Source organism: Colius striatus, chromosome 1 (assembly GCF_028858725.1).
Source record: "Colius striatus isolate bColStr4 chromosome 1, bColStr4.1.hap1, whole genome shotgun sequence".
NCBI classification, from domain to species: Eukaryota; Metazoa; Chordata; class Aves; order Coliiformes; family Coliidae; genus Colius; species Colius striatus.
In genome coordinates, this window is record NC_084759.1 from 134,734,187 (window position 1) to 134,757,164 (window position 22,978).

The following is a 22,978-nucleotide window of genomic DNA, read 5'->3' on the forward strand; positions in this document are numbered from 1 at the left end:
CAAAGGTTTGTTTTTTTTTTTTTAATGAGCAATCTATTTTTTCGTTGGATTTTCATTTGTAAGGTTTCCAAAGTAATAAAAATGTAAGAAATGGATGTACTGAAGGCAGAATAATGCCCTCTGTATTTGTGAATACAATTTTTATGTTAGTGATTAAAGATACTGCTCAAAGCCCTGGTGCTTCACTGCTTCAATTATTCTCTGTATGTCTGCAGCCATTTTGCCTGTACTCTCTAATCTCATTGCCTCTCCCATGCTAAACTGTGTTGGCTTTGGTTAGTACTAAGAGGAAACCACATTAGATTAACTTCTCAGTGTTGAAGGATCCTAGTGTCTATTGAAAATCTCATGTCGGGGTTTTTTTTGTATTGGAGGATGTCATAGTATTTGTTGCAAACCTACGTTGTATGACTGCTGTATACTCATTTCTTTAAGGCTGAAGTCCAAGAAAAATAAATGTTTGAAAAACACACCTTGCCAGGATAGTGCAATTTGAACAGTAAAGGCTTGATCTTACTACAGTTACATTCATGGAGAGTCTAGCAGAGGTTTGCAGCACTGCTTGTGTGTGTAAGAATTGGAGCAGAATGCTCTGAAACACATGAGCTACAAAATTTAAAACCTTCCTGAGTTGTAGCTCCAACTAGGTAATTCTTCCAGAATTCTGTATAATTATGTGCTGTTTACTTAAAATTATCTTTGTGATGCAATATTGCTGTGCACTGTGAATTACCTGTTACCACAACACTTCAGTTAAGCTATAGGTAAAATGTTGTCAAAGTGCACTCTAAAAACACTTTCTAAAACCATCCCTTGCATTTCCCAGATGATGTGGCCTGTGCTAATGCAGGAATAATTTTCTGTTTCCTTCTGTTTGGATGGTCACCTGTAGAAAGGTTCAAACTACTGGAACTTTGAACAACTGATAGTAGATGGTCACATTTTTTTACCTGGTTTTCTGAGGAAGTAGAGTGTGTACTTGTGTGCCTGCTACTATCTGCTCCTCCACCACCTCTTGAGCCTCTTGCCCAGTTTTAGCTACATTTACTAGAGGAGTGGCGGGGTCAGAGATACTCAGTTCCTACAAGTGCCATGAGAAGGAGCAGCTACATAGAGGGAAGAGGCCCTTTTTATATTCCAGTGAGGCAAAGGCTGCAAGTGTACTACTGTTAATACACACAGAGGAATCCATGGAAAAGAGATAAGAAGCAGATGCCTAGTGAATGTCCAAGCTGTGAGGAAAGCCTCATCCTGAATCTGTTAAACATGAGAAGACTTAAATTCAAGACACAAATTCATAGGAAACGGAATAACTTTGTTATTTCTGCTTTATGTGGAGTAAACTCTTTGAATACAGAGGTCCTGTTTTCAGGTCCTGCCAACTCTTCACTAACTATTGTCTGTGCCGCTTCCAAGATATTAAAAGGCAGATGGACGTGCGGACTCCTCCAGTGCACTTGGAGGGCACATGGCTATCTCCAGCACAAGTATCATCTCCTTGCTACTTGGGTTAGGGAGACACTGATGGGGAAGATGAGTGAGAATGTGTACTCTTGCTCTTAGTTCTGAACAAGGATGAGGGCCTTCAGTTGAGCTCCCCTGCCAGCCAAGTATAAGACTGCCTCAGTCTGCTTTTAAGTTCTGGCACAACTCTCTGGCCTTTGATTTGATGAGAACTATCACTCAGATGTTTTTCTTTTCTCTTCCTGACTGATTGTTCAGCATCATTCAGCGTGGCTCTTGAAGCTGTTACCATCACTCTTTATCTATTGTGAGTTGGAATAGTATGAATTGGCAAAGATTGTATGTTGGCAAATCTCATGATATATGCTCCCTTGAGTGTATTTGTGATGGATGCTGGAGATATCTACTGCAATGTTTCTGTGTAGTACTTTAAGGCTCATATTTTGTTGCTTCTGTGGTTTTTTTGACTTCAGATTCTTGGATTATCTGTCAGACCTGTGTGTATCTAACACCACAGCAATACCAGTCACTCAAGAACTCATCTGCAAGTTTATGCTAAGCCCGGGAAATGCTGACATTCTCATTCAGACCAAGTGAGCATCCATAATGGGAACACACCTTTTTGTTATCTGCTCTGTTGTTACATTTGTAGCAATTTGCTCGTGGCTCCATTGTGAATAGTTTGTATTTGCAGGCTGGTTTCGACACAAATGGACAATCCCTTGGAATGCCCAATCATCTCAGATGACATTGATGAAGAGGAAGTGTGGCTTTATTGGATTGACAGTAACAAGGAGCCTCATGGCAAAGCCATCAGGCATCTGGCTCAGGAGGCGAAGGAGGGCACAAAAGCTGATTTAGAAGTTCTTACCTACTACAGGTAAAACTCCTTATTGAAATGGAAGAAAATGTAAACTTTCTGAAGGCCCTGGTGCTGTGCTCATCCAATTCATTTGCCAGTACTAAAAAAGGAAACCAGGTCATGCCAGAAACTGAGATTAAAATTTGTTTCAATATTTTCTGTAGGAAGCTTCGTAGCCTCTGGTGTCTATTCCAGACAAATCTTGTTTCCTTTGCTCATGACAACACTTTCTATCTCTGTCATTTTGCCTCTTACCTTTTATTTATTTTGCTTTATTTTTATTGGACATTATCCTGGAACCAAGGCATGCTCTGAAGAAGGAGCATCCTGAGGATTAGAGGGGAGATGGAATCATGGAACAGTATCTTACACTGATTGAGAACAAATGGTCCAAATGCTTCAGCCTTCCATTGAACAATGCTTCCTTTAAGTTGCAAAGGGAGCCCAGTCTTCATGGGGGCTGAAACCTGATGTTAGCATTTTTAATGCAAGTTGAAATGCAAGTTGGCCCCTTGTTTAGCAAAGTCACTTTTGTTATTTTTTAGGATTTACAGCAGGTTCTCAGCAGGCTTGTAAAGGGAGGTTTAGAGATACATTGTTTCATTTCTAACTGATTTCTTTGTATGTCGTATGCTATTGCCTTTTTTTAAGGTACCAACTGAACCTCTTTGCAAGAATGTGCCTGGACCGCCAATATCTCGCCATCAACCAGATTTCTGCACAGCTGTCAGTAGACTTGATCCTACGGTGTATGTCTGATGAAAGCCTTCCTTATGACCTCCGAGCTTCTTTTTGTCGGCTCATGCTACACATGCATGTGGACAGAGATCCTCAGGAATCTGTGGTACCTGTCAGATATGCCAGATTGTGGACTGAAATTCCTACTAAGATTACAATTCATGAGTGAGTTGAAAGTATTTTGAACAAAACTATAAAACATTTTTGTAGGAGTTAGAACAAAGTTGTTGTAGATGTCTAAGACTGACACATGTATGTGACGAGGTATTTTGTTGCAAGACACAATGCTATTAATTATTGTTTTTCTTATAAACTTCCATAGGTAGTTTTACATGGAAATATTTCTATTTCACTTTTCACTGTGTTCTTATAGAGAACAAGCTGGGGGGAAATGGAATGCCCTTGCTCAGACCAGCTGAACTTAAAGTAATCCAATTGTTTCAAACATTGCAGATTTACTAGGCCGGAACTCAGTTTTATGCTTCAAGCTCAACTGAAAGTCACAGCTGGAAATCTAGAATTTACAGTTAGGTACAACTATTACCCCAAAAACAGTTCACAGAGACTTTGGCCTCCATCCAGCAAAGTACTTAAGAATGTGTTAAATATGGAAAAAAGCCTATTTGCTTTAGTGGAAACCCCCTCTGTTTGATTTGGTGGAGCAACACCGCCGGGATAGGCTCGGAGAGGGACTGTCTGACTGAAGACACAAAGAGGAAGAAGTATAGCAGCACAGCAGACAGTATTGCTTCTGTTCGTGAGATGAAGGGCTGTTCAGAGATATATGAAAAAATCATCTATAGTTGGTGGTGCAAAACAAGAAGCTGACTGTAATAGAATCATAGAATTGTTATGGTTGGAAAAGACCTTTAAGATCATTGAGTCCAACCAGCTGCCTCACACTGCCAAGCCCATCACTAAACCATATCTCTCAGCACCTCCTCTGTGTGTCTTTTGAATATCTCTAGGGATGGGGACTCCACCACCTCCCTGAACAGCCTGTTCCAATGCTTAGCAACCCTCTCAGTGAGAAGTTCTTCCTAATGTCTAATTTAAACTTCCCCTGGCCTGAGATGCTTTCTTGATCTGCTGCCTTCTTGAAGAAGAGTAAACTACCTGTTGAGTAGAGAGGATAGTGGAGACTTAGTGACCTATTAAATTGACACAGCAAGATTTAAAAGTGCTTTCTACTAGAACTGCAATATTTTCTTCTGTTATTCCTATTCACTGCAACCCTTCCTGATACTCTTGGAGGGAAGGTTTACACATCCTCTTTGTGTATACAAAGAATCATCTGACCTCCTTACAGAGAACTGACAGCAATTTCATAGCATTGTGACTGGTTTGTTTTTGCTTTAGTGACAGCTAATCCTGGTATTAGAGATTTTTTCTTCCTTCTGTGCCTTGTGTTGTAGGTATGATTCTTTCACAGACTCTTCGAGGAATGAAATGAAGAGAAAGTTTGCACTAACTATGGAATTTGTAGAAGAGTACTTGAAAGAAGTTGTAAATCAGCCCTTTCCTTTTGGAGACAAGGAGAAAAATAAACTTACATTTGAGGTATTTCTTATCTGTCTGTATCCTACTTCCAGTATTTATCCCAATCTTAGGTAAATTGACATTAATTCTTTCAAAATAAAGATAGTTGCAGAAAAATGTCCTAAAGAAGTACCAGTTCCTAATACCAGTGTTGCTGGTGATGACTCTTACTGCAGAAAAGAACTACTGTATGCTGTCAAACAGCTGTCTTTTTCTTGCTGTCTCCTGAGGTGGTTGCATTTCAGTGGCAGGAGGAGGGATATGTGTGCGACTGAATGGCCCATATGCCCTTTCTCTCCACATTACTGAGTTAGCATGCATGGATTCTTCAATATAAGGAAGTACTATTTTCTGTTTAAGATGAGACACTGAGGGAAATACTCTGAATCACTTAATCCTATGTTTAAGTATTGTTCTAAATTCCTGACAGAAACTTTAGATAGACCTAAATCCTTCAGGGTACAAATAACACTGAATAAAGGCAAAATGCTTACAGCTTTTCTAGTTCTTCCTCTAACCTACTTTCCAAGCTTTGTTGCTGCTGCCTTTGGTCATCTGAAATCACTTCTGTTCAAACTTACGACAGTCATTTTACTCTTCGAACTTTCATCTTCCCTGTAGCTGCAGCCTCTTTAAACAATCTCTTGGAGTCTTTCTTCTTGATCTTCTGTATTTTCTCAGATGCAGTTGTATACTTTCAAACCTCTGTAAAGCTCATATTGATTTTACTGTCTATTGAAATTTGACTGACCAGTTGTTTTGTCTAACTCTGAAAAACATTTAATGTCACTGGCCTTGGTCCAAGGCCTGTTCAAGTCCATGGAAAAACTTGTACTAATCTGAATGCACTCTAGATCTGAATCTATGTGAAAGCTGCTGTGTGAAATGCAACTGTATTGAACAGCTGAATACCACAAAGGTTGCTGATACTTTCTTAATTTTTAATTTCTTTTTCTCATAGGTGGTACATCTGGCTCGAAACCTCATATATTTTGGCTTTTATAGTTTCAGTGAACTTCTCAGACTGACCCGGACGCTGCTGGCAATCCTAGATATTGTTCAAGTTCCTATATCGTCATACTTTGAAAGGCTGAGCAAGTTTCAGGATGGAGGTGAGAGAAGCAGCAGACTGTTATTTCAGTGTGTAATTCATTATTTAGGTTGGAAATAATTTATGGAATGTCTTATTGGCCTTTCAAGGAATATATTGCAGGATGGATTAAGATGGTCAACTAAAAAGGAACCTTTTTCAATGATTTGCGGTTGCTGTGTTGGTGCTGCTGCTGGGTTGCTTGTTTGGAACTGAATTTTCAAATCTGGATCTAAGCCTCAACGACCCTTGTGCTGAACATCCCAAGCAAGTGCATATAGCATTTGCCTAGGCATGGTGATTATGATAGCTCATAGGTTGCAGAAGTGTTTATTAGGGATCTTAGCATCTCACTTAAAAGGAGAATAATATGTTACTGGCCCCACAACTGCAGAAGCATGAGATGGAAGTCCAGATGAGACCATCTTTTGCATGTATTTATCAGCTTTTTTAATCCAGACCAGAGTGTCTGTTTGGCAACCTCAGCACAGTACTGTATTGTCCCCCTACCTTATCTGTCATGGCTCATTCATAAAGAATGAGCATGTCAGGAAGGTGCTGAAACTTAACAGTTTAGTTTTCCTGTGTGTGTAGAAGGGGAGTATGACAATGAGGGTCGAGGAGATTGACTGATGCCAAATTCTGTTTTAATGTGTGGCTGGTATAAGTGTCAGTGTCACTGCATTAGCAACTGGCCAACAACACCAAAAAGGATGAGCTGTCTTGTTTGAAACAATTATTTTGTGTTTTCTCTATGAGGCCTTTTCTGTGCCTTGAATTTTCCTAATCGCAGTTTTACTCAGTCACTCCTACAGTGTGCCATCCTTTATAACTTTTTTCTTCTTTGACATTCACACACTCTTGAGAAGTGTAGATTGTCATTGTCATCTCTGAAACAAGAAGTCTTGTGCTTGATTCTCTTGATCTTTTCTCCACTACTGCCAGTACATGTTACTGAAAGCCCCTGAAAGTCTTTCCTGCAATGCTGTGCACACTAAGGCATGATATAACTATCAGCAGTCCGTCTACAGCACTAGAGAAAGACTGTGGGTTCAGACAATTGGAATTATATTTTCCTTTCTTGTCCCTGAAATACTGCATTGCAGAGTCTCTTCTTAAATGGCTCTAGACACAGTTTGACTCCAGATACTGTCTTGGTGTATTGGCAAGATGGAATATGCAGATGTGGTTCTTCTGTTCTGTAGTTCTCTCTCTGCTCAAGTCTTTAATCCTGATTATACATCTTATTCAATGATTTTACCTTCATTACCCATAAAATTGAGTTTCATCCTTAATTCCCTTTTATTTCTGTTTAATGGTTTCCTTTCAGGCCATATAGGAGAGGAAAGAGCCACTCATTAAGTGCAAAAGTTATACTAATTTCCAGAGCAATTTCATGCAGATCAATGGATTTACTTCAAAATAAGTGAGTAGGAAAGAATGCAGGCAATGTCACCACCACACAAATGTCTCACATTCTTTCAGCAGAAAAGGCATGAAACAAACGTGGGATTTTTTTAGTGCCTTTGATTAGCCTTTATATGGATTCTTTAAACTTCTTTCTTGTTTGTAGTTTTCTCCATGGATGTTTATCTTTTAAACACTGGACCGGTTCAGGTCAGGATGTGATGATCCACTGATGTTCTTTTGGCAATGGTCTGCAGATTGGCTTGGGTTTTTTTCTGTTCCATGGTCCTGCCAAGTATATGGCTGGTCAGTCTGTTGCTTTAGAGAGGGTATTTTGCTAACTCAAATTGTTGTCAATTGTATCTTCCATCTTAGGGGAGACTAGAGATAGAGATATTGGCTATGCTGTCTATGCTTAAAAATAACTGTTGAAATTTTGCTGTGGAGAATCAGGTGTTCTTATGCTGAAGTAGCTGTAAGACTTGGTGGACAGGCTTTCTGTAGCCTTTGACAAAAGAAAAGGATGCTCTTCTTTGGTCATTCAGCTGGCTGAATGATAGAGCCCAGAGGATGGTGATCAGTGGCACGGAATTGAGTTGGAGGCCTATAGCCAGTGGAGTTCCACAGGGATCGGTTCTGGGGCCAGTCTTCTTCAACGTCTTCATCAACAACCTGGATGAGGGGACAGAGTGTACCCTCAGCAAGTTCACAGATGACAACAAACTGGGAGGACTGTCTGATTCCCCAGAAGGCTGTGCTGTCATTCAGCAGGATATCGACTGGCTTGAGAGTTGGGCAGAGAGGAATCTCCTGAGGTTCAACAAGGACAAGTGCAGAGTCCTGCACCTGGGAAGGAACAACCCCATGCACCAGTACAGACTGGGAGTCAACCTGCTGAAGAGCAGCTCTGCTGAGAGAGATGTGGGAGTCCTGGTTGATAATAAAGTAACCATGAGCCAGCAATGTGCCCTTGTGGCCAAAGGCGGCCAATGGCATCCTGGGATGCATCAAGAGTGTGGCCAGCAGGTCAAGGGAGGTTTTTTTCCCCCCCTCTGTTCTGCCCTGGTGAGGCCTCTGGAGTACTGTGTCCAGTTCTGGGCTCCCCAGCTCAAGAGGGACAGGGAACTTCTGGAGAGAGTCCAGCACAGAGCCACCAAGATGATCAGGGGACTGGAACATCTTTCATATGAGGAAAGGCTGTGGGAACTGGGGCTGTTTAGTCTAGAGAGAGAAGACTGAGGGGGGATCTCATTAATATGTACAAATTCCTAAATGGTGGGTGTCAGGAGGTTGTGGAGTCTCCTTCCTTGGAGGTCTTCAAGACCCTCCTGGACATATTCCTATGCAAGCTGATCTAGGTTGAACTGCTTCTGCAGGATGTTGGACTAGATGATCTCTAAAGGTCCCTTCCAACCCCTACCATTCTAGGATTCTATGAAATGGATATTTAATGACAGTAGTTTGTCAATAATTATGCCTATTCAGAATTGCAGTTGGTTTTCAGGTTCTAGGACAAGTGGTTTTAGAAGTTATTTGACCAAATGGAAAAGTCATGTAATTCCTATTCTGCAACTGTAGTAGATGCAAGGTGGGAACTCTATAGAAGTTGAAGATTATGGGTAGTATCTGTTTATTTTACACAATAGATCTTGTATTTTAGGTTTTTTTAAAAAGTATAGGTTTCTTTGGGAAATTTGTTTCTGAATAAATTCAGGGACAGATACAATATACTACCTTTCCGTTATTGACATTGATTTGTTCCAGGTCAGTAGCAACAAAAGCTTACAGCATCTGATTCATTATAATGTGAAGTCATAGGCAGCTAGTGAGCTTGGCTTTTTACTGTTTTGACCACTGCTCCACATGGTGAAAACTATAGTCAGAATTTTGGGAATGGGTAGAAGGATATTAATGAAGGGTGGAGAATGAGGTAGGTCTTGGCTGTGGGAATCCTGCCTGGAGTTGTGTGCCTCAAAATCGAAACAAGCAGATTTGCAGCCAGCAATCTGGAGTCGTCTTCTCTGCTAAATATTTATTTCTTAAATAAACCCACTTAGTAAAAGTATTTGCTAAGTAAGGAAGTTGTGGTTTAAGCTCCTCAGCAACAAAGCACCATGCAGCTGCTTGCTTACTGGTCCTTCATGGTGGGATGGGGAGGAGAAAATGTAATTAAAGACTTGTGGGTTGAGATGACAGGGAGGGATCACTCACCAATTATGGTCATGGGCAAAAATGACTTAACTTCAGGGAAAAAAAAAAGATTTTACTTATTACCAATCCTATCAGAGTAGAATAATGAGAAATAAATCAAAATCTTAAAAATACCTTTGTCCCACCCTTCCCTTTTTCCTGGTCTCAGCTTTACTCCCAATTTCTCTGCCTCCTCCCCTCTGCAGTGGTGCAGGGGGACAGGGAATGGGGGTTGCAGTCAGTTCATCACACGTTGTTTTTGCTGCTCCTTCCTTTTCAGGGTAAGGAGTTGTCATACTCTTTCTCTGCTCCAGTGTGGAGTCCTTTCCATGTGAGATAGTCCTCCATGAACTGCTCCAACATGAGTCTTTCCCATGGGCTACATTTCTTCACAAACTGCTCCAGGGTGGGTTCATTCTGCAGGCTGCAGTCCCTCAGGAACAGACTACTCTGGTGTGGGCTTCCCACAGGGTCATGGCCCTCTTTGGGTGCAGCCACCTGCCCTGGTGTGCGGTCTTTCATGAGCGGTGGGTGAACCTCAGCTTCACTGTTAATCTCCACGGGCCGGGGGAACAGCCTACCAGCTCACCACAGGTTGCAGGGGATCTCTCCTCTGGCACACCTCCTCACCTCCTTCTTCTCTGACCTTGGTGTATGCATGATTGCTTTCTGCCCACCCCACTCTTCACCCACTCCAGGTTTTCCTTTCCTAAATATGTTTATCACAGAAGCACTACCACTTTTGCTGATTGGCACAGCATTGGGCAGAGGCAGGTTCCACCATGGAAGCTTCTAGCAGCTTCTGACAGTGGCTACCCCTGTAGTCTCTTTGCTGCTACCAAAACCCTGTCCCCTAAACCAGATACAGAAGTATATTTGACAAATGTTGAACTGTTTAAGCAAATCTGCAAAATGAGATGTATTTTTAGGCTTAGTGGAAGTTGTATGAAAACTTAATTAACCTTTTACCTCAAAGTGTCCTTTTTCATCCTTTACTTAAATTTTGAGTTACCTTGATGGCTGAGGTAGTCCTTAATGTTCTGAGTTTCTCACTCTTGGTTCTGCAAAGATTATGAAACGATCTCTATGTTATTGTAAATGTTATGCCCTACTTCATTTAAAAAGCTTAATTTTAATGCCACTGTCAGTTACTTCAACCAGAATTAAATCAGTGTTCATGTAGTTTTCAGGTGTGACCTTATTTGACAAAGACAGATTGGGGAAAATTCACTAGAAACATTTGTGAGTTAGGATCCTAGGAAAAAAAAAACCAAACCAACAAAAACCACCAAAAGTTTATTTTTGGAAATTCTTCCTACATAGATTGCATCCTAAAAATGAATTGACTTGAAAATGTTGCAGCCAACATTTTTTTTTTTCAATCAAAGTGTCTTAACTTTGAATAATTTTTGAGGTTAATTGAAGCTTTTTTCTGTTTCCTTTTTTCCCCTTTTAGATTCTAAAAAAATGAGGTCTAAAAAACACACTACCTCTATCCTAAAGAGGTGATTTTTTCCTTAAGGGGAAAGAGAGGACTCGGTAGTGTGGTCATTCTGGCAATTTCACTCTTGCAGTTTTAATTATTTGGAAAGCTTTTAAGTGCACTCTGCAGTATCATTCCAGAGTCAGGAGCCAATCTGCCTTGTCCAATACTGGGTATTTATTCTCTGTGAATTAAAATCCACATGTTTCTCTAGGTGCAATTTGATCTTTCAGATAGCTGATTTTAGTCAAACCTTGCAGCTACAGCATACGTCAGGTCTGAAAGATGAAATGACATAGTAGCAAGGTACACATTTGTCACGCAGCTCAGTGCTATTTAGTTTATGTTTGGGAATGAGAGTAATGAATTTCAGCTGCATATGTCTTTGGATGTGGTTCACAGTGCTGGACATCAAAAAGCTCTTGGTGGTGTAAAACTGGGTTATCTGCAGAGTATGTCTTTCCCTCAGGAGCTCTATGTAAATGGCTGTGATTTTCCTGAAATGGTGTCCACTGACACCAATTAGTGTCTTTTCAGTTTCCTGCACTTCCCCAATGGAAGACTATGCTCAGTCTATTGGAAAAACAGGTTTTAAAAACTGCCTGTAATAAACTCCAGTTACTCCTGTCTCTGTGGTTCTCAGATTAAATGTGTTGCTCATGACTGGCTCAACAGACTTTTTACCTGTTACCTGTTCAAACTGGTAGAGAAATATCCCAGCTCCTTCATGTTGTGCCTCAGTCTTTAGCTTGGTAGCATATTCCTCCTGTGGACTGAAGGGACTAAAGATGTGTCCATAAGGTGTCTTGAGATTGTGTAGCATTTATTTGAAATGTATTGTGAAAAGTCCAACCCCTGTATCACAGTGCAGACTTTGCTGCTTTGTTGTGATGTACCCCAAAGGATTTGACCTGACAGAGTTCAGAATGAGGAAGTTCTCACTCTGTCCTTCAGCACTGGTGGGCTACCATCTCTCTGCATAGGAATGCTTGTATATCAGTATGTCAGGGGACTCTTGTCCAGCCTTCTGTACCTTTGATGGTAGTCATCTTAGTCACTCAGCTTCAACTGAGCAAGAAGAAGGCTAGCCCTCTTGGCTGCAAGTAGAGATGCATACTGCTTAGATCAGCAAGACCACTACTACAGCAGGCTGAGAACAAGGTTGGACTTGCCATTTCTGTTGTACCTATGGATCTTCTATCACCAGGAAAGACCAGATTTCATCCAACATTGTTAGAAATGACTATATTATTTCTCAGCCTTGCATCCATATCTATTAGCTGCTCTTTTGTCTAGTTAACAATTTGAAATATCTTCTTGAAGCATACTTTGATTGGCAGTGGTGGCTGCCTGGCAGACTGGAGCAATAACTTATGCCAGCAGTTTACAAAAAAAAAAAAAAAAAAAAAAAGAGTTACAAGAGAAAAAAGATTTAACTGTTAGAAAAGTTAGCTGTGTTAGTCACAGATGTCTATACTGCAACTGTTGTTCAGTGCAGAATATTGTCAGACCAAGGGAGAGATCAGTCTGAGAGTTTAATGCTCTGGCATTGACCATTTCTCTTTCCTCCTTATTCTTTCCCACCTTCTAAGACCTGTGCATTAATGTGATTCCAGAGACCATTGCTTTTCTGTGAATCAATATCTATTTCATAGATGTAACTAGGCTAGAAGACTGGATTCCTTTGGTACTTTTTAACTCCAGTGTTAAATATATGTATTTTTCCTTTATCTAATGTACATGGCGTGAAAGCTGTATTTTTGGGACTGCTTTGTGGTTTAGGGGATAGGAACATCAACAGAATGTGCAGAATGTCAAGAGAAGGTGAAGTTTGGTGGAATTTTACTATGGCTGGAGAGCAGTGAGTTTGTGTGCGAAAGGGTAGGTAAATGGAGGCTGGGATGTCAGATGTGCTTGGGAGTAGGTAGGAAATGTACATATGTTGCATATTGTGGGTTTTTTGTTTGTTTGCCTCTTTAGTTCTAAGGGCTGTATAAAATGTAGAAGTGACCTTACCTTCTGCTGTTAGTGTCATGTGTTAGGTTTTCTGTGAGGCATGCCTGAGGTCATCTAGCTATTAAGCAATGAAAAATTGTTAAATGAAGAAATAAAGTGTGTTTCTTGGCCTATTTGTGGTAGGTTCTGCAATCTTTATGGGCAAATTCTGTAGAAAACCTGTAAAAATTAATGCCTCTTTCACAAACAGAGCTGTAAGGCTTAATACTTCTGGCAAATAATATATAGCTCTAAAGGGTTTGAAATAAAATGTGTTCCTTTAGGTACTGAAGTGTTGTTATTACATGTCTTAAAAATGGCTATAACTTTTCACACAGAAAAATGAAATGCATGAAGCAATGTAGCCAAATCAACAAAAGCAAAGAAATGTAGAGCTGAAGCTGCCATGGGTTTTAAATGTAGCTTTTGGTAATTAGACCCCTGTGCATACCATTCCTTGCCAGAGGATCCCCAAGGATTGTCAATGTTGCATGCTTTAAGATGACACTGAAATTTGAAGAAACTTACGGTGGAGCAATAGTATAGGTCTCACTGAAATCCTCAAGGACAATGCTGTTTAAAGTCAAGGCTCAGCGATCACCAGGAAAGTGACTTGTAGCTGTAAGTACTGTGTTATAACCTAGTTGAACATACCAACACTGAGGCACAGGTTGAAACAAGGTCAATTTTGATGAAATCTGACTTTGATGATGGTAAAAGTTTTGTACTTTCAACAGCAGGCCAGGTATCTCCTGAGCCTGGGATTCCCACTGAGCTTGGGAATCAGACTGAAGCTTCCTCAGTGCACTGGCAGAATTCAGTTTTGCCTCCCTAGGGCTACAGCTGGTAAAAGTTAATTTTACGAGAAAAATGAGAGTGTCTGAGAAGGACTGAGAAGGCTTTGGCACTTCATTGGGTTGTTATTGGGAAGGAGGTCTAAAGGGCTGCAGTGAAAGAAGTTGGCATGGCTGGGAGGGACTAAGTATGGTGGTAGCACATGCTGCCTTGGCTTGTGCCCTGCTACATTGGAAGGGAAATGTTTTCTAGGAGATGTTTGGAAGAAGTTGAAGCATCAGGTGTCCTAGTCAAATTATGCTCAGATTTGAAGGCATCACCCCTCAGCCCCCCTCCCCCCATTCCTGCCTTATATTAAAAAAAAAGTAATATTGAAGACTGTATTGAGCTTTTGTGGACAAATTAATGGAAATTATTGGAGAAGTGGATGGGTGTATATTTGTCTTTTCTGGTTATTAAATACCAGATTTCATGAAGAAATTATCATATATCAGCTCCTATTTAGGTACTTAGTTTCCAGAAACACTGAAACTTCTTCAGTCCCTCGTGAGAGATGATAGTCGTTAAAATCCTTTTGAAAATACAGGCACTTTTTACATTTCTGAGTAGGGAGATGAGCACTGTGGAAAACTGTTTGAGCTAAAAATGTGTGAGGAGTTTTGAAAATTCAGTCCTAGGCATCTATCTTTCCTTTATCTGTGTTGAGGAAGACTGAACAATAATGTTAGTAAGAGCAGTGTCTGTCCCTCTGTGGCCGCTAAGGATCAGATCCAGTGTATATAGTTAATTTTTAAATAAACAAGGCTTGCAATTAATTCCTTGGTGTCTTGGGTATATCTGTGGAGGGATACCCTTACAGTGAGCATTTGCCATTCTTTGAGGCTGGCTATTGTGTATTCACATTCAGCTACCATGCAGTTCTCTGCGCTGTGAAATACCTAAAATGCTGTGGATACTAGAGAACAAACTGAGGATGCTGCGCATAGCAATTGGCTAGGAACAGTTTGAAGAGAAGGCATGAATTGCCAGCTGCCTTTGAGGGTTGTTTTTCTTCCTGAATATGGCATTTTGTCACTTACAATCCATGCTGCATTACATAGCAGATTGTTGTTTACTTTTATATCCTGCTTTTAGCATTTTTGCAACCAGTAAATGACTTATCAAGAAATATGTTTATGTAGAAAATGAAGCATCAAATTATCCACTGTTTTGATTACTTGGATGGTTGTTATTTTTTTTTCCCCATAATAGACTCGTCTGAAAAGTCTTTCTTTTGAGAGGCCACTGTGTTGTCAATCGTGCCAAATTGTATGAGATAATGTGCTACAGTTTTGTGACAGAAACTGATATTCATTAGGAAGTTGTGATCGCTGTAATAAAAAGTAATGAAAAGGAGATGCACAGTTGTCTTTTCCAAACATGACAAGCATTCTCTTCTTTCCTCTTCCTTCAATGCCTGTCAATCTGCAGCTCCTTTAAATTACCACTTGTGCATATACTGATTTCACTCTTCCATGGACTAACCTCATAAGACTTTGCATTTAACAGGAGACATTTTCAATAGGTCCACTGCTTATCGAAGGTTTATGGCATCTAACTTGTGTTGGCAGGGGAAGGAATAGAAGAGAATTAGGGAGAGGAAGAGAAAATTGGAAAAATGGAAGAAGATCCATGGAGATTGCCTTGTGTTCCTTTCCTCTGCTGGTCAATTGCAGCTTTGAGCGCTTTTGCAATGTTTTGCTGATGAGAGAAGTGTTTGGTTGCACACACTAGCACCTTACAACATTGCAGTGACTGTTCTGTCCCTTCTACCCTTCTCAGTCATATGTAAATTTTAGTACTTTGACCTCAACAAAGATAACAGATGATGGAGGTCAGCAGGTTAAGGGCAGCAGTGCCATGTGAAAGCACAACTCAGGCTTCTCTTCACTTATTTCTAGCAAAGTGCACGCAAAAGTAATCAAGGTTCACATCTACTTGCAGTCTTTCCCGATGTAGCTCAGTTAAGTAGCTGAGGCAGTAAGTTAATTTTTCCCTGGGCATTGGTATTCAGGAAGCACTTTGGAGCTGTAACTAAGATCAGAGCTCCCATTATTTTGGTCATTGTGGGCATATGTGCTAAGAACTTAAATCTCTTTTGTGTTTTGTCTTGCATTGTTGCAGGCTTAGCTGACATGCAGTCAGTCACTTTTTAAGCTGCAGTAACCTTTCTGCATGTCTTACCTCAGAGACTCATACCCTTTCCTGCTGAGATAACTGTATTAAAGCCAAGAGAACACAGAAGCATAGCAAGAAGAAACGACTCACTAGCAAGACTGCTGCTGCCCTCTTTGAGTGACATTTAAATCTGTGCTTACATGGTCTAGACTTCCAAGACTGAACAGATAACACTGAGCACTATGAGTGTTGATTACTGGGGGATATTTTGGAAGAGGAACTGCTGCCCAGTCTTTATGTATGTGAATGATCCTCATGACTTCTTTCAAATAGAGCAGTTCTTCCCAGTGTTGAGATGCAGTCAGCTGCTTCATTGCCATGCATAGATGTGCTGGTTGACTGCTATCTGCTCCTAACAGATGGTTACGTTTCCTCAGCGCCCTACAAAACATAGTTGTTAAAATATTGTTCCTGAAAAGAATGCAGAATTGCTCCAGTTGCTGTATTTTTTTCTCTCAGAGGACATTCTCCTCAAGCCTTCTCTGATTTAATTGAAAATAATAGTATCAGGCAGTTAGTTAAAAATTTTCCAAGACAAATTTACCATGACACCTTGTCTCACAGCTGTTACTGATAGACATAATGCAGCATTGAGTCACTACCCATTTCAACTGTAAATACTAAACTGTATTAAGGAGACTTTTCTCTCAATAAAATCCTTTCCTGTGCATTAACAAAACACAATTAGAAACAGAAGTGATAATATGTAGCACCTCAATCCTCCCTTGCTTTGCTGCCTTTACTGTTTAGATCAGTTACATGAAGGTCAATAGTAAAGGAATATTGTGGATAGAGTATTCTTGTTACTGATGCTGCTGGGAAGCAGCTTCATAGCTACTGCTCACTGTTTTGTACCATCTTTTGCTGATGATGTTCTGTGGGTAAAGGAAAAGCACAGAAGTAATCTCATTTCTTTTTACTTTCTCTATGCCTTTATGAGCTCCATCACCCTATTAGCTGAGTACCTCTCAGTCTTTGTTATATCAGAGCTCTCTGTCTTTTTCAAGATGGAGAAGGTTGTCTTTTCGTTTATGGAAATGGTCCTGAAATGCAGAGAGTGACGAATTCCCTTGTCATTAAAATAATTGAATACTGTCCCCTGCGGTGCCTGTGCAGCACCTCAGTGGTAGCTGAGGAATAAGCAAGAGGTAATATATAGGCAAAATCCCAGTTTGCTATCCCAGTTTGCTTTCTCCAGGAACGTGAGGCCCACCCAAGATGTTATCTTGACTCCTTGACCAAAAGACAATAACTTTTTTAACTTGACACTGAGTGGTCTTGAAGGGTAGGAAGGAACTTTTCAAGATAAAGTGGAGTTCTTATGCCTCCTTTGTGACAAACTTCAGTTGAATCTAGTTTTTGAGAAGACTATCTTTTGGAATTGACTTAGATTTAAGTGGTTTAATTATCAGATAGTAATCCTATTGCCTCAAGTTATTTTATAAAGATTTCCTGAGCTTTCCAAATAGCAGTGCCTTTATTTGTATTCACCTCTATGCAACTGACTGAAAGCAATTTTGAAAATGTGTGAGAGAGGATGATAATTTCTCAACTGAGATATAGAGCAGGGGTATTACAGGCCGCGAAGCAGCTGGACAAGCTGTGAGTCTTTTTGTGGGCCTATCAGTCAGCATTAAGGACAGGATGTTATGAAAGAGTTCTTTTATTTCGAGATTTGAAGGTGATGAAAATGCAAAAAGTCAGTTTAACTGCAGCTACTTCAAGGGTTGAAGGTCCTCCACTTAGTAATCTAACTTTACCTGAGTGTATTGAAATGATGGTCAATGCAAATAAACGTGTAGCACACTGGGAGAAAGTGGATGATGAGGGAGAGAGAGATTCATACTAGATTATTCCCCAGCTGTTTGATTTGAAAGGAAAATGTACTATTTTCATTTTGCAGCAAAAAGAATATTTGGAATTATTTTATTTGCTTTATGCTGGTGTAAGCAGTTAGGGGAACTTTCTGTGCCTGTCTAATGTGAGGATCTAGCCCATAGTTTTCTTCTCCAACATCATGCAAAGTCAGAAATACCTTTTTTTTCCTTTTTTTTTTCCCCCCCTTCACTGTAGGGACTTGAAATATTATTTTCAAAAGACCAATTCAGAGAGATTGCACACCAGACTAGGTGCCAAATGGGACATCCAACATGACACTAATCTACCTCAATCACTTTGAAAAAGCAAATTCTTTGTGTATTTTCCTTTGAGAGTCGGGACTGAAGGAATAATTTTTTTCTCTGCATGCAATCCTTGAGCTCTATGGATTGAAGAAAGAAGGGCATAAGAGGAGGATATTACTAACAAAATAAAATATAGCTTTGACTTTTCACAGCACATTATCTAGGAAGAGGGTCTCTTCAGTGTGAGTAAAACTTGTCACTTGCATGGTGATTAAAGTGTACTAAAAGACATACAAGAACTATTCAGACTCACCTCAGCAAAGCTACATTTCCTCCATTCTTTTGTTTGCCTTTGGTCTTGGCACTTCTGCAAAGAGATACAATAATTTCTTTCATTCATTCAGATCTGTACTTTTCAAGGAAGGAAAGTGATTGATGTAGGAAGGGAGCATGATACTCTCGTTCTTCTACCCACCTTTGGAAGAAGATAGTCACTGATTCACTGAGATACTTTTCATAGCAAAATTCACTAAAAAGAAGACCAATATAATCTGTGGGAACAGATGGTATTTCTTGGTAGATTGAACTGGCATCAATGATAGGTACTATTGCAACTAGACTGGATAAAATTTTTTGCCACGTGAATGTAAATTAATATTTTCCCCCCAAGTATGACTTAGGAAGGGCACTGGGATTACAGGTACTAGTTTGACCTTCAGGGCTTGGACATTCTTCTGAAATTGAAAGGAGATAGCTGGATAGTTGCATCAGTTGGTTTTGCTTTGTGTCTTGTCATTTGGACGACAGAGATTGATCAGACTTGCAGAGCCTCAAATATTTACTCTCTCTTAGTGTGACAACAAACCAACCTTACTGTCAAGCACATATCTTATGTCTAGTCGTCATAGCGAGTACATCAGTGGGAGCAAGCGTGGAAAATTAACTCCTCCCCGTGTGTCTGCAAAGAAAGGTCATGAATTGCAGCAATAGATGATACAAATGAAATGCCAATAAAAGTTTTCTGACAGGAAACATAGCCAAATATTGGAATCACTTGCCTAGGGATGCTGTATAATGGATATGCAAGGCCTAAGTATTCTTAAAAATGTGTTAAACCAACCTCTTTCAGAAATTATCTTAGATGTACATAATACATCTTCAGTCCAAGGGATTTATTAGATTAACAACTAAAGTTTCTTTTGATCTACTTCTTGTGATTTATTGAACATGTTAACAGAGCTGTGGAAATATTTTTGCGTCTTTTCTATCTGTTGACCTGTCAGACGTGATCTATTTGGAAAATCAATGTTGAAAATTTATCGCTAAACTATTGGGTAGTTTGAGTGAATTCCTCTCCTGAGTTTTGCTTGAGAATTGAGGACTTGTTTTTCAATATGCCTGTTAAAACTGTAAAGGGATTTCATGACACGGATGTACGTGTGATATATAGCTTTGCAAGCAAGCTTTACGCATGGCAAATATATACATATTTTGTTTTTAATTCATAGGAAACAATGTTATGAGGACCATCCATGGTGTAGGAGAGATGATGACCCAAATGGTGCTGAGCAGAGGATCTATATTTCCCATCAGTACACCTGATGTACAGCCAAGCATTCACCCAAGCAAGCAAGCCAACACCTCAGACAGTGAAGATGTGATTGTAATGGACACCAAATTGAAAATCATTGAGATTTTGCAGGTAACAGTGATTGGTGGAATATTAAACAACAATGATTTCACAGTTCTTTACTTATTCACATAGTAGCAAGTTCTGTCATTGTAAAAATAAGACTTTCATATGAGGAAGAATACTACTGTGTGTGAACAATTATACAATTGTGGTCCTCACTCTGTTACACCTACTTCACTTCTGATGGAAATAGGTACTGTAGAAACTTGTCACGATAAATGTGAAGAGGCAGAACTTTAATCTGCTTTCGTAACCTTTTCTGAGGACAGTGCGTCTGTTTCCAGTTCTCATCTCATTAACACTTATTTTACACTGGAGTAGTTTGCTTGACTTTGTTATTTGACTCTTCTGTTGCAGAAGTTTGATGAAGGGCAGAATTGGACCTAGACTCACTCAAGTCATGCAAGACCATACACTTTTGGAGGCCATTTCACTCTTAGCTTGAGAAGAGCCTGTGGGCTGCTATGATTTTCTCCCAGCTAAACTGACAAGTTCTATGGCACTAGTATGTCTCCTGAGATACAATTTTCACTTAGTGCTATTATTAAGTGAAGTAGCACTCATTTGTTCTGTATATCAAATCCTGATTTCTGCAATACTTGTATCCTGAAGGAATATTTCAGTGTTTTCTGTAAATTTTATGGATCTGCTGTCACGTTTGAAGGATTCTCTTTGTTCTGATTGCTTTTAAATGATTTAAATTACCTTAATTACTCATTGTCCTGAAAGACTATCAATTGTTAAAGTATCCTAAATACTGCATACTTTGATTTCAGAGCTCCTTTAGTTTAAGGCTTATGGTGAAAGACAGTTATGTTGCCTAAATAATACCATTCAATGTGTATTGCTTCACATTTTCATTTGCTTTTGGGCTGAGTTTCTTTCCATAGTGTCTTAGTCTACTGGTTCATGCTTAAAAGAACTAACCTCATCCTGTGCATTCCCTGATTGCTCACAGGCGTGAGAGTCATGTTTTTGTCTCATTCTTTCCTTTTTCACAGCATATGCAATACAGGAGCACCTGGGACTTTGGTGGTCATTTCATCCTAATTTGTTACTTAATCTGTGACTTGTTAGATTTAGTCAATGATCAAATTACTGCAGATTAGCAAATTGTCTTATGTTGGCTGAATCACAATAAATGTGCGTAAGTATGGTCTTAGTTCACAAGAAATAAAAAATAATTCAGTTTCATTTAATATGCAGTGAAGGAGGATTAATTTAAATCACATTACCTTTCATTATTGTGCTATTACCCTCAAAGGTGGGTGAGATTTTTTTTAATTTATTGCATTATCATACACAGCTAGTACAATGGTGATTAAAACTATTCTAATAAATGGTTCAGTTTAGAATAATTTAATTCTCAATATATGCTCTTACTCATTTAGGTAAAGGCATTTTTTACTTAAGAGTTTCCATTCTGCCATCAGCCAAAATTAGACAGATGGCCTGATAGACTGAGTTGACTATGTGTGGACTTTGGGAATTTTTTTTGTTTTTAAAAATCTTCCTTGTATAATTGTAGAGTAACTTGATCATGGAAACAAAATAAGCCTGCCTGATTTTCTTTTCTGTTTTGAAGATTATTGTTTCTTAAACTGACATTTTATTTGCTTGGTGTAGTCCTAGAGAAATCCTATTACAGTGTTGTGGGTCTGGGAAGCTTGTCTGACCAGTTAGAGATCAGAGAAACAGGTCACCACCACTTGCTAAGTTATTCTCTCACTTGAATCTTGATAACTTAGCATGTGCTTTCATGCTTGTTGGTTGTAAAATATGTTAAGTAATTTTAAACCTGTTTCATTGTTTCCTTGCATTTAATGTGCGTAAGAGCGTAAGTGTGGGAAATACTGGAACTCTGTCCATGGGCAGTCAGTTATTGAAGTTTCAGCTATGTATATGTCAATCCTTAAATTGGTAATAATATTTCCAGCCTAGTAATTTTCCTCACTATTCCAATAAAAAAGCAGCACTTCCAGCTTTGAGTTAGTATTTTCCTGTAGGAGTTTCTCATTTTACATTTGAGGAACAAGTCACCAACAACTGGAAGAAAGCAGTGCATTGAGTGAAGGGCATCTCTTCTACCATTAGAGATGTAGCTTCCAAACCCCAAGTTATAGTACTAGGAGATCATGAAGGAAATGCCTTTTGCTCCTCACATCCTTAGCGGATCATTACAATGTAACAAAATATACGATGTGGCTTCTGCCTTACTCTCGAGGAGCCTGGAGTTACTGCCCTCGGCTGTTGTGTATCTTGAAAGGGTGAGCCTTGAGCTTGTCTTTACTTTCAGCCCAGCTCCACTTCTTATCTTCATGGGGCATAAGTCCAGCTGAAATATGAAACAATTGGTTTCAATATAAAAGTACTGATTGGACTTGCAGGCAATGAGGACAAAGCAGTATGCTGGAGTCCCTGGACAAATCCAGTGGGCAGTCAATAGAGTTCAGTGTATCTCAGGATGGTTGAAGTGAAGAAAGAAATAAAAAAAACCTGATGAATTATTTCATAGTGGATATATTTACTTAATAATTTGCATAAAATAATCATATATCCCTGTGCGTTCCACCCCAGAAAAATCCTAACCTCTGTTACCAAATGGCAGAAGAAGTCTTATTTAATTTTTTTTTCTTATAGTTTATTCTCAGTGTCAGACTGGACTATAGAATATCCTACATGTTATCTATCTATAAGAGAGAGTTTGGGGAAAACAATGAAAATGCTGATTACTCTACAACATCCCCACCAGACACACCAGGGACTGCCTCAGGTAAATGTTGCTATTGTGTTGCAGTGTGAAATAATTCTGTGTAGGCTACTGTAAACAATGAACTCAACTACATCAGGAAGATACATGCAACTTAAAAAAGCATGTGGCAAAATGAAAATGTTAAGAAATCCTATTAAGATATTTGCTATCCTGTCTTTAACAAAAATGTGATTCCTTTTTCTTCTGGTGGCAATTTATTTTCTTATTTATACCCTTCCCGAAATATTGCATGATGACAGATGTAGTGAAGAGTAGATCATGAAAAAATAGCTGGGGTTGGATGAGGACAGATGTGAGGTGAATGTGGTATGGGAATGGAGTGGCTTTCCAGGGAGTGTTCCTGTGCATGCAGAAGTGCTTAAAAGGCCCACTGCTGTCTGTGTGACCACCTGGAAGTAGGAGAGAACTGCTTTAACTGGTGGTGCTATGTAACAGAAGGATGACTAAGGAGTTCTAAAGTCTGAAGTAGTAAGGCATATCAAAGCTATTCCAAAGCAAAATGATGGTGTGCTAAATTATTTTGTTTATGATAAATATTCTCAAGGTCATATGTCTGCTTTGTGGGGATTGGCTCATTTAGCAAAAAAATGTGGAAGTTTCAAGTTCGGT

The 22,978-nt window shown here is 39.5% G+C and overlaps 1 protein-coding gene across 5 annotated transcripts in view; it reads left to right on the plus strand.

The window, feature by feature from the left end:
* The window catches only part of ITPR2 (inositol 1,4,5-trisphosphate receptor type 2), a 262,685-nt gene that overhangs the window by 81,390 nt on the left and 158,317 nt on the right, over positions 1 to 22,978 (plus strand). For all 5 annotated transcript variants that reach the window (XM_062008731.1, XM_062008738.1, XM_062008748.1 and 2 more), the window contains 7 exons: positions 1,938 to 2,057; positions 2,159 to 2,344; positions 2,978 to 3,229; positions 4,480 to 4,624; positions 5,565 to 5,715; positions 19,412 to 19,605; positions 22,237 to 22,369. In XM_062008731.1, coding sequence (XP_061864715.1) covers positions 1,938 to 2,057; positions 2,159 to 2,344; positions 2,978 to 3,229; positions 4,480 to 4,624; positions 5,565 to 5,715; positions 19,412 to 19,605; positions 22,237 to 22,369 — 1,181 coding nt within the window. The remainder of the gene's footprint in view (positions 1 to 1,937; positions 2,058 to 2,158; positions 2,345 to 2,977; positions 3,230 to 4,479; positions 4,625 to 5,564; positions 5,716 to 19,411; positions 19,606 to 22,236; positions 22,370 to 22,978) is intronic.